This window comes from Pholcus phalangioides, unplaced genomic scaffold, assembly GCF_987345545.1.
Source record: "Pholcus phalangioides strain wild (caught in Gottingen) unplaced genomic scaffold, Ppha-v1.0 ptg000004l_1, whole genome shotgun sequence".
Lineage (NCBI taxonomy): Eukaryota > Metazoa > Arthropoda > Arachnida > Araneae > Pholcidae > Pholcus > Pholcus phalangioides.
The window spans coordinates 12,596,118-12,614,027 of NW_028301597.1; the positions used below are offsets into that span (position 1 = coordinate 12,596,118).

The following is a 17,910-nucleotide window of genomic DNA, read 5'->3' on the forward strand; positions in this document are numbered from 1 at the left end:
TGGAAAAGTTTCAGAGAGAGGAACAGATTGTTTTTATGGTTTCCTTTAAAAACAGAGCTTGTGTTAACAGCATTGCCATATGCTTAAGTCACCATAAAAGCCTATGTAACAAAACGAAACAGTTTAAGTAACGAAAGTTACGCTGGGGAAGTTCATTTGCGGACCAAGGTTTTTGAAACGTAAGGGACTGTTCAAGCTAGATCTGATTTCTGCCTGGGCCCCACTAATTTAGGGCTTCAAATTTAAACAAAATATCTTTGTTTAAAAACCAGACATTCTTTCCAAAGTTGAGGTCTTTTGATGCTTATTTTTCCCTTCCCATGCCCCCCCCCCCCCCAAGATAAAAATGGATCCTGTGTTCGAGATTATCTTGTAGTGGTATCATGAACTACTGATGAAGAATTAAAACACTAAAATTTTAAATTTCATGTATTTGTAAAACTAATGTGCGATAATTCTGTTGCGAAGAAAAGCCAACTATTCTAACAGGTACTCTGAGTTAAAAATTACTAGTATAAATCAAAGTGTACCAGGATATTTTACCAATCAAAGTGTACCAGGATATTTTACCAATCAAAGTGTACCAGTTTATTTTACCATAGTAAATTAAGTAATAAGAGCTCAAAAAAGTTAACAAATTTCTATTTTTTCTTTTGCGATCTATAAATTTTATTAATATTGTAAATTGGATTCATATTTTAATAAATGTTGTATTTCAAATTTATGATTTTCACAATACTGCAAATTGAAACTGATGGCACTTCGCTTTAGTCGTCACTCCACTTAATCCGTCATAATTTTTCGATAGCATGAGGTGACGACTTATCAAGGTTTTACTGTATATGTATATCAAAGAGGGAGTAATAAAAATTATTGCTTTGATATCTTCGTTTTCCCCACTTTCCTGTAAATGCCCTAGTTACCGTATTTTGTGAAAGGAAGAGTAATTTCTAATTTAAAAAATATTTTCCTCTTCTCTTCCAGACCAAGAGATGACAGAAGAACGGCAAATCTTCCAAGCATGGGATTATTTAGTCGTGGTCACCATGTTAACCGTTTCGATGGTCATCGGAGTCTTCTTCAGGTTTACGGGTGGCAAACAGAAGACTGCTACTGAATATCTTATGGCGGGACGAGACATGGCGATATTACCAGTTGTCGTGTCGCTCACGGCGACGACCCAGACAGCTGTCGGCACCTTGGGATTCCCCGGGGAGATCTACTTGTACGGATCGCCTTTGTTTTGGTATCCTCTGGGCTTCCTCCTCGCTCTCATCATCTGCATATTCATCTACACGCCGGTCTATTTCGGCTTGGAAATAACCAGTGCCTACGAGGTGAACTTTTTTTTTCTTTACACTTTTGAAAATAAAGGAATCGTGCTTTCCCTACGGCAGGGGTGGTCAACTTCTCTCTCTGTTCGAGGGCCAAAATAATAGTCAGACGCAGTGTCGCGAGCCGCACCAGGGACAAAACACCGCTATATAAGCCGCGCATGCACAAAGGGATAGAACTCTGGCATAGCATATAAGCCGCACCGAGTTGATTGCTTGCTATGGCATCGCAGAACGCAAACATTTTGACGGAATTTATCAACTAAACTCCTCATTTAATTAAATACTAATTATAAATGATTATTAATGAATTATTAACTGAACTCTTCATTTTTTGGGAACAAGTACCGTATATACTCGTGTATTAGCCGACCCCCCCCCCCACTTCAGGACCAACAAAACCGCAATAGATTGAAAACCCGTGCATATATTTCAGAGAAAAAAATTCTTATATTTTCGTGCAAAATGAATAGCTTATGTGTGTGTGTGTGTGGAAATTTACAATAGAAAATGATTCAAACTTTTTAATCCATTTCTTCTGAGTCTCTAAGCTCATCGTAATCCATCAGATCATCATAGGGTGCGGCATCTTCGTTTTTATCTTCATCTGGACTGTCTCATCGCCATTGTGACTTTCAAAAAGGATATCATCTTCAGTTCCGTCCATCGCATTGCTGATGCAACACTTTTGGAAGGATCGGATGATAATTTCGCTGGAAACAGAACTCCACTCTCATGTACCCATTGACACACTAGGCCAATGTCAGGTTTCTTCAAGGCACCACTTTTTGTGGTTTCTTTATCATCGGAACTGGTCCATTCGATCCACAAATGCCTCAAATAGCCTTTGAAAGGCTTTGTTAATGCTCACATCTAAAGGTTGTAAAATCTATGTTAGCCCACCTGGTATCAAAGCCAATGATGTTTTCGATTCCTTTGCTAGGCTTTGACATTATCGGTTTTATGGGGTTTGAACATATCCCATACCAATAATGCTGGTTCCTCGAACACTGCTACAAAAATGACTACTGATTGTAGGGTCGATATTTTTTCATAAACTAACCCGAGTATAAGCCGACCCCCCCCCTCCCCACTTGAACGAATTTTTCCACAAAAAAACTCGGCTTATACACGAGTATATATGGTATTTATATATTCTCTCAGACAGTGAAATCAGCGCAGAAGGAAACTGCGTAAATAGAAACTGCAGCGTGGAAAATTTGAATCTGATCTTACCAGACCAGTTTGGAATTTTTGCTCCCATGCCCAGTCCTTGGGGCTGATGGTAGGATTACAGACGGACTATATATAGTTAACAGCCTAGGAAGGTGTATTTAATATACGTTAGTAAGTATGTATTTGTGCATGAGAAATATTGTCAAAATCGGGAAATTACAAATTATGAGAGTTCCAAAAAATGTTGAGAAGAAACATTTCTGAGATAAAGTTCTTAGTATTCAAAGGCAACTCTTGGCTCAAAGTCATATTAATCGACGAGAATATGCCCGGCTTCAGTGAGGAATTTATCCAGGACTGTTTTTTTTATTCTTTGAGTAGCACTTCATAATATCCTTCAGACAGGACTTCGCAAATTCGAACATGTGATATGTTGAGTTGGAGCTGGCCGCGGAATCATCATCCATCTCCGGGAAAAAGGACGGGCCCCGTCATCATGATTAGACGTGTATTAGTTAGTACTTCGGTGGTGAACTCTGCCGGCCTGCTTCTGGCTAAGTCCTCAGTGGCTAGAATTCTTCCAGAGTTTTTTCCCTTCAAAGTCGAGAGATCCACTCTTCAAGTCCATAAAACTGGACTTGTCATCCCCAACATTTTTCCATTTGATTCTATCCACAACTCATTAGATTCAGCAAAGTCGGTAAATCCTTTATGCGTGGTCTTGGAAAACTTTCCACTAATAGCTAGATTTTAGACTACGCTTTCTTCATAGTTGCGAAACTTTTTCCAAGCACTTCACGATAGAAATGTTTTGTTGATCTCTTTTCCCCGATTTTTCAAACGTGGGTGAAACTTAATCTTTTTCTGAGATTGTTCTGGTTGGGGTTGTTTATTCCTCGAGCTAATGTGTGTTGTCAGTTGCTCGCAGTTCAGCCAAATCTTTTTTATATGCTTCGCGCATTTTTTTAGTTTTGTTGAATGCAATTTCTTGATTGTCTAGAAAACTTATTCATCTTTCTTTCAGCAAATTATGAGTGTTAATGTTCTAACTAGAGTGGAGAACGTTACTTCATAAAACTTTTAAAGTTCATTAAACAAACAAAATAATTTGCTTTTCTGAATTTCGTGCAATGCTTTTCTACTTTGCTTTTTTCCCAGCGAAATACTTGAAAGATTATTTTCATTAATAGACAACAGCCCATTAGTTTTGAATTTTCATGGAAAAACTTGAAATTTTTTTTTTTTTTGAGGGATATTTTGCTTGTCGAGACATCACATCGAGGTCATCACTGACCTCCGATGATTGCATTAGAAAATCTGCTACTGCTACTTCCCTAACTCTCACAGTAGGTTTTCAAAATCAATGACCTGTGTATTTAAAGAGGGTTTGTGTGATGAAAATAGATTGTTTTTTCAAATCAGAAACATTTTTTTTCTATATTAAACACAATTTCGTCATTCGAAACTAATGTAAAAAAAAATATAAAAGTTATTTTGGCTGCCCGCGAGCTAGCTGTTGGCCACCCCTGCTCTATGGACTATGTAAAGTGAAGAGCAAGAACGTTAAAGTTGGGGATTTAGAACGCCCATGGCAAGCCAGTAGCCAGAAATTTCGTTCGGATGGAACCACTCTCATTTGGGGGGGGGGAGATGAAGTGATAGAACAATAGATTGGACCATCTTTTCCCCCTTTTTTCAGTCATTTTCTCACATTTTGGGGGATCTGGTCTCCCAAGTTCCCCCCTCGCTGCGGCCTTGACCCATGAACTAAATAGTGACTGGCCAAGCCCAAAATATTGTTCCGGATAATTTTCCACAAGACTTCGAGATTGCAAAACAAGAAGCGGTTCGACGGACAAAAAAAAAAAAAAAAAAAAAGACAGATTTATTTACAGAACACCAATTTACAGGCTAATCAGAGAGCTAACAACTTTCTTGCAAAGTTTAAACGCAACTGACTTCAGCAATAGAGTCTGTCTATTCGAGTCTCTTTTAGCCTGTCTAGCCTCTCTCAGTCTGCCATCTTGTGAGCACCACGGTATTTATAACCCGGATAGAAACTTCGAGAAAAAGAACATTCCACAACATTCTATTTCACAGTTTCCTAGTTGGCGGCGCTACCGTATGGAGGGGCGGGACTTTCTAGATTTTTCTCTACACGCCCGCCAGTTCTTCGCCAATCGCATGTCGCTGCGCTTAGACCGAAACCGGTATCGACTAATTTCGACATTTTGAGCGCCATCTATCGTCGATAGTACGTAACATTGCCCCTCTCTTAGAATTGTTCGTCCCGACAATTCAGTGCTTAAATCGGCGGGTTGTCACTGTGGTAAGAGGCCAGTCTGTTGAAGTGGACCACCTTACACTTCGAGGATGGCGCCTTCTGGATCCGAGCTATGACGTCGTTCAGCCTCTTCACGACTCTGTAAGGTCCTTCCCATGACGTCTGAAGTCTCGGGCATAGTCCTTTCCGGCGCTTAGGGTTCCACAGTCAGACGAGTTCCCCTTCCTTGAAGTCATGAGACGTGGCCCTCGCATCGAAGCAGTTCTTAATCTTTCCAGAGCCGATGCTGATCCTGTGTCTGGCGATTCGATGCATGTCCTCGAGGCGCTCCTGGAGTTTCTGGACGTGTTCCTCCGGTGGAAGAGCAGCATCTATCGGTCGCCGGAACATCAGATCACCTGGCTGGCGAAGGTCCTCTCTCATCAGCGATGACGAGTATCCGGTGCTCTCGTGGACGGTCCTCGGCAACGGTCGCAGGATGTTCGGGGCGATTCCTTTGCGGGCGGCGCAGGCGTCGCAATTCTTGCACCACTCGTGCACATCGGTCCTGGATTTGTCCCAACAGAACCGTTCACGGACCTTTTGGAGTGTCTTAATCACGCCGAAATGTCCACTGGTCGGGCTTTCGTCCCCGGTGGATTTCTTCAACTCCATGTTCGGTCATATGTCGGGATCTTCTAGCTGATCCTTCCTGGTGTTCTTGTCGCTCCAAGGATCGTTACGTAAGACTTGAGATGTTATCCGTCTCACTACAGGGTTCGTCGGTCCGCACTTTTCTTCCGCCTTGATGCAACGACCACGGTTCTGTGTACCCGGTCCTCTTGTCAGGGCGTCGGCATTTCCATGCGCTTTTTCTTTACGAGGCTGGATCGCCCTCTTCATGCCATCTGACCCTCGTGAGAGCACAGTTCCGGTCCTGCCATTGGTCTTCTCTGCATCGGCGACGATGCACTCTTTATCCGCCTTTGGAATGTCTATCACTTTCCTTGGAGGTACATCGTCACGACCACATCCGAGCATGGCGATACGCTCCTTCGGCGTGTGCAGCTGGTCATTCCTCATGTCCAAGGAAAATCCGAGTTTCCTGAAGAAGTCCACTCCGATGATGCACGGATCCCTTATGTCTGCCACGAAGACCGGTGTGTGGGTAGGTGACCGTGGTGAACTTCAATGAGACTCTCAACTTTCCTCGCACAGACAGACAGACAGACATGACCGCTGACCGCCCAGAGAGACCATCTTGGGATGGTTTGCGCTCTTTCCCAAAGGGATGGACGGTCTCGGAGAGCCTGATATCGGACTCGATTGTGAAGGGGGGGGAACACACACAAACAAACACCTATTTTACCCCAGGAAGCACCATTAACATTTCGCGAGCAGACATTTAGTGCCCCTGAGGTTTACATTCTTGCATATGAAGAAGAAGAAAATAATACTAATAACAGCTACAAAAATACAGCGTTGTACAACTTTTCAGTATTACATTCACTGGCTGAAAAATACTTGCGCAAATCAGTCCAGCCCGTCAACCAGAATCCAGCAAGCATTCACCAAAGCAGCGCGCTATATCACAGTATACCAACATACACACGCGCGCGAAAAGTCACGACACAGATCACTGTTCACCACGGGTGCTTGCCATATTTTCAACTTCCTTTCTTCGCTGCGGTCGTGTATAATATCTCGCTTGACGTGGTTCGGCGTCGTAGGGCTCGTCTTCGGAATCCTCAAGCGAGTCCCTCTACCTTCTGATGAGGAGGTCGTCGTGTTGTTCTAAAAAAGTCATCATATCATGTATTTTGTTGCACTCAATGGGATTATTGAGAAGGACTTTCTTCCAACTTCCTGAGCGATCTTCAGTTCGTACTTTGACGTGATAGGACGATGTAGTCACGCACTCCGTCATGTAGTGTCTGAGATCTCCCTTTTGTCCGCATACACACGTTATAGTGGGAACAATGCGGAATCGGTGTAGGTACGCCTGAAATGTTCAGTTACGAACAAAGTGTTGCTTCGTCTCCACGGATGGTTTTTGAGATTTACCCTTTGTCGTACAGCTAAGGTGGACCTTCCAGTAATTGCATGTGTCCATCTCTCTTGCCATGAGAGCAGGTCTTGCTGGAGGATTCGTTTGGCCCATGACCTCGGCGGCAAAATGGAGCTATCCTCATGTTGCAGTCGTGTGGCCTCCTTCGCAAGCCGGTCGGCCCTTTCATTGCCAACGTTATTATTATGAGCCTTGACCCACTCTATACTGATGTGGCTGTTCGTAAGAAGTTGCTGTCTCAATTCTCTGGCCATTGGGTGCGTTGAAAGAGGGTTGCTGATTGCTTTGATGGAAGATAAGCTATCTGACTTGATTACTATCGTGCACTTTAGTGATTGAGCGATTTCTACGGCCTTGCAAATTGCTCTCAGCTCAGCCTGAAAGACTGAATTTGTGTCCCGCAGTTTGCTGTTCCATGTTTCCATTTCTTCGTTATTTTTATAAACCACAAGAGCTGAACCTACCCCTTTATCCGTTTTGGAACCATCCGTGAATATGGTATACGTCCCGGAGTTGTTCGTCTCCCTAAAGATGGTCTGTTTGTCTAGAATATTGATAGCCGGATGAAGAATCCACCCTATTGCTTTATTTTCAACTATGTTGGGGCTAAGCGTGGTCTCTCCTATGGTTACTAACTTGTTGAGCCTGAGCTTGAGCTTGACGCACTGTAATTCATATTTGAGTTGCAAGGCAATGGGCGCATTACCCGTTATGACATGAAGAGCACTGTTTGCTGTGGTATTGTTGGCCCCTGTTACATAGAGCAAAAATCTTCGCTGCATGGACTCAAGTTTCTTCTTCATCCGAACTGTTGGTGTGTCAAACCATGCAACTGCGCCGTGTGCTATAGATCTGAGAACGACCGCTTTGTAGAGCATGTTCCTGAATTTTGGGGAATACCCCCAATTATTACCTGCGATGCGTTTTAGGTTGAGCAACTTGGCGTCTGCCTTTGTTTTCATCAGTCTAATGTGCTCTGCCCAGTTGAGTTCGCTGTCGAAGGTGACACCTAGATACTTCAAGTGGTTTACCCGTTTGATAGGCTTGTTGTTTATCCTTATGGATGGCCGAGTTTTGTGTTTCGAGAACCATAGGTATTTTGTTTTATCCAAATCTATTGAGAGATGGTGGTGATCAAGCCATTTTTCAACGATCGCTGCTGCTGCATGTGATCGTTTCGTCACTTCAGTGATTGTGATGCCGCTGATTATCAAGAGAAAGTCGTCAGCATATGCCTGACATTCTATGTTTTCATTCCAGCTCTGATTCAGCAGATCGTTAGCAATGAGATTCCACAGCAAGGGGCCACTGCATGACCCTTGGGGGCACCCCATTGTTTGCACCGTTGAAACTTCACCGCTGTTCGTGTGCAGGGCAATCCGCCGGTTGGTAATATTGTAGAATATGAGGTATTGGAGGTTCAATGGAGTTGGGGTCTTACGGAGGGCTTCCTTTATAGATGAGTGCCTGATGTTGTTGAATGCCCCTCGTATGTCCAACGATATAAGTACGATGTTATGCTCTGATTTCCTTTTGTTCTTTATATTGTCGGTGACCTGCGAAAGTGCTGTGTCAACTGAATAGCCCTTCCGGAATCCGTGTTGGTTGGGATTCATGTAGTTGGTGCTCTCCAGATGGAATGTGGCACGTTGTGTAACGAGTTTATCTAAAAGCTTTCCGGTTGTGTTCAGCAAAGTTACTGGTTGGTACGAATTGGTCAGCATAGGGTCCCTTCCCGGTTTTAGTAGAAGTATTACCTGCCCATTCTTCAGAGTCGAAGGTATTCTGCGAAACTGAAGGCAAAGGTTGAAGAGAGTTTGAAGGAATTCTGGCGATGTCTCGTATATTGTTTTCAGTATAGGATTGTTTATACCGTCGGGGCCAGGTGCTTTGCTGTTATTTAGCGAATGAAGCGCCCTCTTTATCTCTTTTGCAGTGAACGGTGGTTCATCCTGATGCCGTGAGGATGTTTCATTCAGTCTTGGAAAATCAGCACATCGACCGTGGGATTCGGAGTCCCGGGGAAAGATGGCATCTAGTTGGGACTGTGCTGCTTCAAGCATGGTGATATCCCCAAGGTTGCCGTTTCCGGGGATTTGAGGTTGAATGCGGTTCTTGTTCGTGATAACTTTGAACGGCTTACTAAAGGGCTCTTTTGCTTGCTCACAAACTTTTTTCCAGGATGATTTCCTGGCATCGTTGATGGCTCTAATGTAGTTTGCTTTCTGTTTGTTATATACTGTTTTCAATCGTGCTATAAGATGTTAGACTTAGGGGAGGCATATGCACTTGTTAGGACAAGTTCTTCCTCTCGCAATGAGATTTTTACAGCAACCAGATTTTCACCGATGAAAAATGTCATATGGGACAGATTTCTATTTGGTACGAGAATAGCAGCTTTTTTATTCCTAGATTCCCATTTCAGCCATTGTTGCGGGACACTTCCGATTTCTTTTGACGATTGTCCGTTCGTTGTGGCGCTTTTCAGATACGGTTCTTGCAAGAGTATTATATCTGTTTTGTTCTTATCAACGTATTCTTTCAGTTGCGTCATGGCCGCTCTGGTCCTGTCTGCGTTGAACTGTAGCAACCTGACGAATTGGGTTTGAGTCCTGTGTTCATTTACAGAATTGACACAGGTTGTCTTTGTGTAGGAAGATGATACGATGACGGGAGTTCTTCGTGAATTGTGAGATTTGTTTTGACAGTCTATATTCATTGCATAAACATTCGACATTTTACCAAGTCGATGAGTGGGATTGAAATGACCTTTATGTGGTTATTGATAATCAACAATAGAGAGATGAAGCTTGAGTTTAAAATTTCTGGAAATTTCTTTGGTCAAAAATTGGTGTCCAGAGGTGGAATTACAGATGATCGAGATTCCGAGACTATCTCTAAAAATTTGTTCGATGAAGCTCGTCAATCTGGCATATTCAAGTTGTTGTACCAGATTTTCCACAGTGAATTTCGGATCTTGATTGCTGACAAAAAGTGCTCTAATGTTGTTCGCGCGACTTGATTCCAATGTGTCCAAAGTATTTCTATTTTTTTTGGTTACAGTTACAGAGCGGGTCCAAGTTGGCTGGTCAAGACTAGACGAATGTTGCACAGATGATCTTCCAGGTTGAGAGAAGGGTATTTGATCGTTATAATTCAACCGGATATTGGTCTGCCAAGAGTTATCTCGTTGAGTAAGATCCCCATCGTATGCGTTAGAAGATCTGACCACCATATCTCGGTAGCTGGAATATGTAGGAGAACGGGGATCTTTCCATTTCGGACGATCGATATACGATCGACGATAATGCATAGTTGAATTATTCTGCCGGATCTCTTCTGCTTGTCTATGTGAGACACTTCGATTCCCCGAATCTCTCGTTCTTACTCTGGTTGGAGGTGTTCGATTGAAATATGAATGATAGTACGGTGTGGGCAATAAGATCTTATTCCCTGAACTTGAGTATCCATGTGGAGCATCTACAAGATGATTTCTTGAATAGTTCGATGATATATAAAAATTTCTTGTCAAGTTCCGCGGTATGGCATTTTTCTGCTTTGGAAAACCCGATTTTTCAGTTCGATATGGAGGAACAGTCTGTTCTTGTACGGTTCGACCATTCCATTTCTTTCTGGTGGGTCGGATGACATAAAATTGTTGTCCAGCAAGTTGATTTTGCACCATGAAATCCAAAATGTCTTGTCTAGCTTTCGTGTCAATACAATCGATAGCAATGCCCCTATGAATATTCCGTATCAAATATATTTGTGATTGGAAATTATCTAAAAATCCCAGTCTTTGATCATCTCTATCTAGAGCCGCTGAAGTCTTACTCCGTACATTGTAGACCAAAAGTGTAGAATTATCAAAGGACTGATCAGTCGTATTTTCATTACATGTAATGACATTAGATTTATTACTGGTTTTTCTTCTCTTTTTCCGTGAAACCAACGTAAACTGGTCTTCATTTTGTACATTTTTGTTCGCATTGTTCACTTCGTTTGGATATGTTTCCTCTGTATTTGTAGTGCAATCATGATTGGTTGAATTTTCTGATGTTAAATTTCTAGACGTATGAGGTGTTGTCACCGCAGGGGGGTTGTTGACCTCGAGGCGGGTAGAATTATCTTCCAGCGTAGTTTGTGAATATGCATCCATCATTGCAGTATCACTGCTATCCAACCATTCCTTGATTACAAAAAGTAATGTATTGGCTCTTCTTCGAGGGGCACTTGGAATTTTAAATTTTTGAGTGCGAGGATCTGAACCTGTAGTTGAATTAACTATACTTAGAATACCGTCCAGCATTTGTTGGATAGTTGAAAGTCGATGATTGGATCTAAGATTGGGAGTTCCCAATTCTACACGGGGTGGATTCGTTTTATAGATGCGGTCTAGGAATTCTTGGAAGCGGTCATCTTCGATCTCTGATAGATCTAGAACTTGTTCTAAATTATCTTCAGAAATTTGATTGATGGAAGGATGATCTGTGGCAGAAAACTTAGTAGGGTTCTGCACTACGTTGTTCCGAAGTTCTTGGGTGTTTGAAAAACGTTCTGTATTTTCCGAAGTAATTCCATCACAACTTGCCATTGATTCACGGTGTATTTCTTGGGTGGTGCAAGAGGAGAGGTTTTGATTAAACAGTTCTCTCTTAATGGAATCCTCCGAGTGCTTCCCCTTTCTTGTTTGTATGCAAGAGTTTTCGCGGTGTGTTGTAGCTTTAAACTCTTTCTTCTTGGGAACTCTTTGTGGTTTAGGAAGAGGCTGAAGTGAAACCAAAGTATAATGGTGATCTGTTTGTTGCAGATCTTTGATAACATCACTCATTTTGGAGGTTTTGAGTTCATCCACAGGAAGTATTTTTCTATTCATGTGTCTGTTGTTAGAGTTTCGCTGTATTTCCTTCTCCGACGGCTTTTTGTTGTTTGAAGGATTTGAGGTTCCATCCGGTTCGCTGGAAATATTTGGAGTTAAAGAATTATCAAATACTTGCTTTCTCTTGGTGCTTGTTCTTTGCCTACCATTAATACGTTTCCTGTCTCTTTCAGAAGTACTTGTATGAGGATCAGTAAGTAAAAAGTTATTCGTTTTTCTTGTTTCTGCAGAGTTCCTCATATTTTGATCAGAAGGATTGATATCCCCGTTAGCATTCCTCTTGTCTTGGAAACTGGCTGTGTCCCGAGGACGTGTGAAGAATTTAGATTGCTTCGAAGAATTTTCCATGTCCTCGAATTCTCACGAATAATCACTCCACTCTTCATCAGACGTGCCCTTAGAAAATGGTTCCTCGGTGTCTCTACTTTCATGAATTTGCAGAGACACCTCGTGTATCATGTTAATAACCAGATCGCGGACCTCATCGTCTATTCCAGGTTCTGAAACCGTGCTTTGTAGGAAACTCGACAAAATTTCTAACGTTGGGATATTCATATTATTATTCATCTGGGTTTCCGTAGCACTTTGTTGTAGAAAAGACTTTTCCCCGAAATCTGAAGAATCATCTAAGCGAGATTTATGTTGTAGATTTGGACTAGAGTTCCTATCAAAATTTATATCTTTGCCTAAACGTTCAGAGTTCAAACTTTCCTTTGATAGGTGTGAGTACATATTGCCCAACGAGCTGGATAGCGAATCCTCTTCTGAGTCCGATGAGGATGCTATCTCCAGAAACCTATCAGCTTTTGTCGTCGTCTTTAATTTTTTTGAATTAGCTGAGTGCTTATTGTAGCAGTTAAGTTCAAATGAATCATTGATTCTCTTGCTTCGAAATTGGAAACGTCCATCATCTGTTCTTTTCGGTGTTGAATCCACACTAGGAGTTGTTGACCTTCCTGGTGGTTTACCACCCTCTGCCATTATGACAATTATCTATCAATATTACAGATACAATTGTTGGGATTATTCAGAGTTCACTTCTGCAACGATAGTGGGTCGGAACATATAAGCCAGACGAACTTTGTGGCTCATCTTATGACTAATGAAAAGGAGTGGGGGGAAAAAAATGCGGCAAAATACGGGACAGCACAACAATATGATGTGGTTTTTGAAAAATATGCATAATCGATATAAGATACATGAGAAATGCCAGGATATATGTATACGTGATGAATTTTTAACAATCTCTTACAAATCAAAAATTTCGTTCAGGAGTATGCAAGTTAATACGTATATATAAAATATGGGAATGATATATGAAATACAGGTAACCCCTAAATGAACGTCAACATGAAAACTCATTAAAAAATACGTGACAGTTTGATCTGTGCAGAATAACAAATCGACGTATACCCAGTACCACAAATGTCACACGTATATGGTCAGTCTATATAGCAATTGTTCAGAAAAGTTCCCGCTTGTGAAAATGGTCACGAATTACTAGGGCTATATCGATTATCTTGATACTACGATAACAAGATGCAAAAAAGATGGCGGTTTAGAAATGGCGACATCACAATATACATTTCACGAAATTTTCAAAAATCAATAACATGCGACTAAAATCACATAGCAAAAAAATAATTGCACCATAAGAAAACAAATTTTTGGTTCTATTCACATGCATTGAGCGCAAAATGGACGTACATACGCAGTTAAGTTATTTGAAGAAATAAAAACGCCAAAGGATTAACGAGGCATCATGAAAATTACAATACAGAAAAATTGCCAGATTTTAATTAAGTTCACCAGTCCTAAATAATTATCAATCCTCAAAAAAAAAATTATCACGGGGAAATATGAAATGTCGACGACAATTCTAACACAGAAAATACATAAGTCGTCACGCGAACTTTTTCGCTACGGCGATTCAAAGAAGTGGTACTTTACCGCTCTACTCCAAAGGAATAGCATTGCATGCCATGGTCTCGAAAACATGAGATTTTTCCCATGCACACACATGAATGTTCACTAAAGACAAATTCAAAGGCCGCAATCCGAACGTTCGAAGTCGTGACACAATATCAAAGATAATAAACCACGTTGACGGAGCGCGCAGAAAACACGTCCTGTTCCCGTACAGTCCCGCATCCCTTTCCTCGCACAGTCATTTTCTCTCCCATGACTGTCTGCAGCGTCAGCGATGGTGGTACGTAGAGAAGTCGTTGCTGGAATTTCCGAGCCAGGTTCGCCCTGACGATGCTCACGTTGGCTCCGGTGTCGATGACCATCTTGCACGGCAGTCCATCGATCTCGCCTCTTACGTGGAGTCCGTGGTCTCCTCCGTGCATCTGTGAGACGTGGTACACTCGGCATGGCGCATCTTCCGTACCGGTAGCTGCGACTGAACATGCGCTCCAAAGGTGGCCTTTTTCGTGACTTTTCCAGGTTCCCAACGACTTGTCTTTCTCATTTTTCTCGGTCCCACGATCGTTCTTGGCACTCTTCAGATCTTTCAGCTCTCTGACGGCAGCAATGGAGGTGTTGACATCTTCTTTCACGGCTGCGCTCGTGGTCTCTATCTTGTTGATCACGGCAGCGGTAGATTTCTTTATCTCTTCGACGATGTCCAACTCCATCTGGCCCACAAATTTTATCAACTGGTTCAGCTGTTCTCGAATCTCGTCCATGTCCATCATTCTTGTCTTCATGCAGATCTTGAATTATCCCACCTCTGACACCAAATTGTTCCGGATAATTTTCCACAAGACTTCGAGATTGCAAAACAAGAGGCGGTTCGACGGACAAAAAAAAAAGATTTATTTACAGAACAGCAATTTACACGTGTTTACAGGCTAATCATAGTGCTAACAACTTTCTTGCAAAGTTTAAACGCAACTGACTTCAGCAATAGAGTCTGTCTATTCGAGTCTTTTTTAGCCTGTCTAGCCTCTCTCAGTCTGCCATCTTGTGAGCGCCACGGTATTTATAACCCGGATAGAAACTTCGAGAAAAAGAACATTCCACAACATTCTATTTCACAGTTTCCTAGTCGGCGGCGCTACCGTATGGAGGAGCGGGACTTTCTAGATTTTTCTCTACACGCCCCGCCAGTTCTCCGCCAATCGCATGTCGCTGCGCTTAGACTGAAAACCGGTATCGACTAATTTCGACATTTTGAGTGCCATCGAACGAATCGCGCCATCTATCGCCAATAGTTCGTAACAATATTATTATTAGTGATACCAGTTCAAAATCATGTTCTATTATAGGACCGTGACCGTGAAACAGTTAAACAGAGCGCCAGACCCATTTTTTAATAAATGGTATACATCTCCATCATTGTGACCACTATTGGCGTGGTCGATTAAAGGGCTTTGGATTACAATTTTTTTTTTTATATACATTTTAATTACTGCAATTTTGCAGTTCCCCAGGAAAAGCTTATTTAGACTTATCTTGTCACTATTTTTTTACGCACTCTGTCATCGCACGCAGGATCCATGTTAGGCAACTCGCCGTATCATCCATCTTTTTTTTTTTAAATCTTTTGAAACCTTTTGATTTTCTTTCCAACTTCCCCTCCTGTATCATTGGTCCTTTATTTTTCTTCATCTCACTTTTCAATATCAAAAAAATTCTGATATTTTTCTCATTTACCATTTTACCTTCAATTCAATTTTTATTTTTCATTAATTCTAACATGAAATACAATCATCTGCAATTATCTTCAAAATTACAAAATTATATATTCTCAAAAATATTAACATTGATTATGCGGCTATATGCGATTATCTAACATATTTACTCTTCCATTTGATTATACATAATATAATTGATCTAACTCTTACCTAGTGTTAGATCTATTTAACCCTTTACCAATAATTTCTCTTAATTGGTATATTGACTATTTACAAAATGAAAATAATTAGTGACACTGGTTTTATGTTTTACCGATTTTTTATATTAAAAAACCTTAAAATCCTATCACCACTTACCTATTTACAAAACTTCCTAAATGTGTCTCCATTAGACCTCTTTTTCTTTTCTTTTTTTTCCTTAAAACTCATTTCTGTACTGAGTCATGAGCACATTTTTTGGTCTTAGATGTCTCATTCTTTCATCATGGTTGTATGCAACTAATTCTTGGAAATGTTCAGTATTTGAATTTTCCAGCTTATTGAAGTTTTCTGCTGTTCTTTTCACATATTTGTAAATAGATTCCACATTCAATTCTTTATGTAGATCTATTACCTTAAAATACTTCGGTGCTCCTGTGAACCTTCTCAGCACTTTATTCTGAAACACTTGTAGTATATGAATATTTCCTTTCGAGGCATAAGTAAGGCTATTATAGTACTGACAGGAAACGTCGTGCGAGCTCGTGAAAAGTAAACTAAATGAAATGAAATCGTCTTCAAAGTTGGTGATCGTCTGATGAACAAAAACTGGACAGTAATGAAAAACGAGGGAATTTGAATTTCTAAGAAAGTGGAGGTGTCTTATAGCTTATTTAATGTTCACTAAATTTCTTGAAGTCACTAACTACGAACTCGAATTCAAATTATAATTTAAAAAAATTATCAATTTCTCGGAGGGTCGTCGCGAAGCTCCTACAAGAAAATACACTTGAACAACCTTCGAACTAAAACGAGTTGAAGAGGGAAAATAAAGGCAAAAACATATTACACTGACATGACATGCATAAACCAAACATGGCCTTCCCGCTCTGTCCCTTGTGGGATATAAGTAGGTTACCTTACGGCTGGGCCATGCTGGAAAAAAAGGAAAAGCCCCGCCAGCCACCAAGACCACGGGCCGAACGCCGGCCAGCATCGCGTCACCAGACTTCCGACCCACTCGAAAGACCACAAACACTAACACCAAACATGGCTCCGCTCTGAAGCAGATTACCTTGCGGCAGGGTTGTTTGGTTTAAACCACATTGGTTTAAACCATGGTTTAAACCTTGGTTTTAACCAACTGGTTTTTTTAAAAAAACCACTTTGGTTTTTTTTCAAAAAATCAGATAAAAGTGGCCTAAATATCATTTTTTTTTCCCTGAAAAATATCATATTTGTTCATTATTAGCCAAAATGCTTCATTTTTACCTCATTTTATATCCTTGGGGTACATTCTGACAGTATATCTTTAAATGACATAAGATTTTATGAGTGGTTTTTTTCAAAAAGTCTCATAAAAGTGGCCAGAATATATATATATTTTTCATATGAAGTATCTTAGTCATTTAAAGTTATATATAAACGCCAAAATTTCTCATTCTTACAACATTTTCTAACCTTTGGCTACATTCTGATGCTCTATCTTTAGCAACGGGGGAAAGGGGGCGCGTTTGGTTTAATAAAGCTGAATTGCAAGCACATTCACATTATGACCATGGCATACTCCGATTCTGCTGTTGAACAAGAATTTTTGTGCTTTCAGCCTCATAGCCGGAACACGCGGTGGACAACATACACTCATTGCCATAAAAATTTGCGCACCAAGAAATAATTGTGGGATCGAAACGAAAGTTGGCCTGAAGGTACATGTCGGGCAGATATGCAAATGATTAGAAATGCAGCGTGATTGTGTAATGCCACTAGAGGGCATTGAACTTCATTCTCCTTGGAGTATAAAACAGGTAAGCAGAGCTTGCTGGAGTGTATTTAATCGTTTGCAAAGGAAATGCTGAGGTAGAGATGCCGTTACACCGCCGTCGAAGACCATATGAGCAGTTGTCAGAGTTTGATAGGGGAAGAATCATCGGGATGATGGAAGCTGGGTGGTCAGCTCGGCGAGTAGCTCGTCAACTAGGCTGTTCTGATTTTACTGTGAGGAGGTGTTGGGACCAGTGGACAGAAGAGACGTCATTTACACGGCGACCAGGTTCAGGACGCCCTCGACAGACCAGTCGTCGAGAAGACCGTCACATCATCCGAAACACATGCGTAAAGCCAACTGCCTCATTGGCCGCTATCCAGACACAGGCAGCAGCTTCACTACGGGCCCCTTTGTCTTCCCGAACCATCACAAGGTGCCTGGCTGAAGGACATCTGGTATCGCGGTGCCCATTACGTGTGCTGCCAATGACACCCACCCACCAACGCCTCCGTTTGGAGTGGTGTCGAGCACGACGGGATTGGACTGCAACGGAATGGAACCAGGTCGTCTTCAGCGACGAATCGAG

At 41.5% G+C, this 17,910-nt stretch overlaps 1 protein-coding gene across 2 annotated transcripts in view; it reads left to right on the forward strand.

Moving 5' to 3' along the window:
- LOC149086554 (putative sodium-dependent multivitamin transporter) overlaps window positions 1-17,910 on the forward strand; it is a 268,467-nt gene that overhangs the window by 16,273 nt on the left and 234,284 nt on the right. For both annotated transcript variants that reach the window (XM_089256024.1, XM_089256025.1), the window contains exon 2: window positions 985-1,337. In XM_089256024.1, the coding sequence (XP_089112150.1) occupies window positions 993-1,337 (345 nt within the window). In that variant the 5' untranslated portion in view covers window positions 985-992. The remainder of the gene's footprint in view (window positions 1-984; window positions 1,338-17,910) is intronic.